General features: G+C 47.3%; 1 protein-coding gene across 1 annotated transcript; it reads left to right on the top strand.

Annotated features, from left to right (window-relative positions):
• Positions 1–25: 25 nt before the first annotated feature.
• LOC109509256 (vesicular glutamate transporter 1-like) lies at positions 26–708 on the top strand (the record flags this gene model as incomplete). The annotated part of the gene is made up of 3 exons (XM_019859135.1): positions 26–178; positions 242–391; positions 536–708. Coding segments are annotated over 3 exons (476 nt in total), but the record flags the coding sequence as incomplete, so codon positions are not given.
• Positions 709–952: the final 244 nt, after the last annotated feature.

The raw sequence follows: 952 nt of genomic DNA, 5'->3' as shown, positions 1-952 counted from the left end.
TTTTTTTTTTCTTCCTTATGATTGAACTCTCCCAGGCAGCTTTGGAATATTCTGGTACTTATTCTGGATCCTGGTGTCCTATGAGAGTCCAGCCGCCCATCCCACGATCACACCGGAGGAGAGGAAATACATTGAAGATGCCATCGGAGAGTCAGCGTCGTTTCTCAACCCTCTACAGGTATTTGCAAGACGCCAAGTGTCGCCATTCAATCACGCTGACATTTCTTCTCATTGGTGGCAGAAATTTAAGACGCCGTGGAGGCAGTTTTTCACCTCCATGCCTGTCTATGCCATCATTGTGGCCAACTTCTGCAGGAGCTGGACCTTCTACCTGCTTCTCATCAGCCAGCCGGCCTACTTTGAAGAAGTCTTCGGTTTTGAGATCAGCAAGGTGAGCGGCGCGACTGACCCCGTGTGCCTCTCGGTCCACAGTTTCCTGGTTTGAATCTTGACTTTCCGTGCGGTGATCGATGGTCATTATCACTTGCGCAGTGTGGGTGGAGGTTGAGAGAAATGGCCACTTTTCCTCTCTCAGGTGGGCATGGTGTCAGCTTTGCCCCATCTCGTGATGACCATCATCGTTCCTCTGGGGGGCCAGCTGGCGGACTACCTTCGAACCCACAATTTGATGACCACCACCAATGTTAGGAAACTCATGAACTGCGGAGGTGACGTTTGCAACAAATTGCAATGCGCTTTTCCCGAATTGTGGAAATGTTCAACTTTGCGCTTTTGTCGAACGATATCATCGGCGTAAGGATGTTTTCTCTTAAACGTCTTTGCTGAGTCACCGTTTTTCAAACTGCTCTTGTATTAGCGTATCATATGCTTCAACTCAACTCATTTATTTCTCCCTGCAAGTGTACCTAATAAAGTGTCTCCATGTGCACTATTGAAACAGCAAGTACGGCTATTGTGACGATAATGATGGAATGAATTCTCTTTTTTTTTT

This window comes from Hippocampus comes, unplaced genomic scaffold (assembly GCF_001891065.2).
Source record: "Hippocampus comes isolate QL1 unplaced genomic scaffold, H_comes_QL1_v1.1 C16831272, whole genome shotgun sequence".
In the NCBI taxonomy this organism is placed as follows: Eukaryota; Metazoa; Chordata; class Actinopteri; order Syngnathiformes; family Syngnathidae; genus Hippocampus; species Hippocampus comes.
The sequence above is the reverse complement of the archived record's forward strand: the minus strand, read 5'-3'. Positions and strand labels throughout refer to the sequence as shown.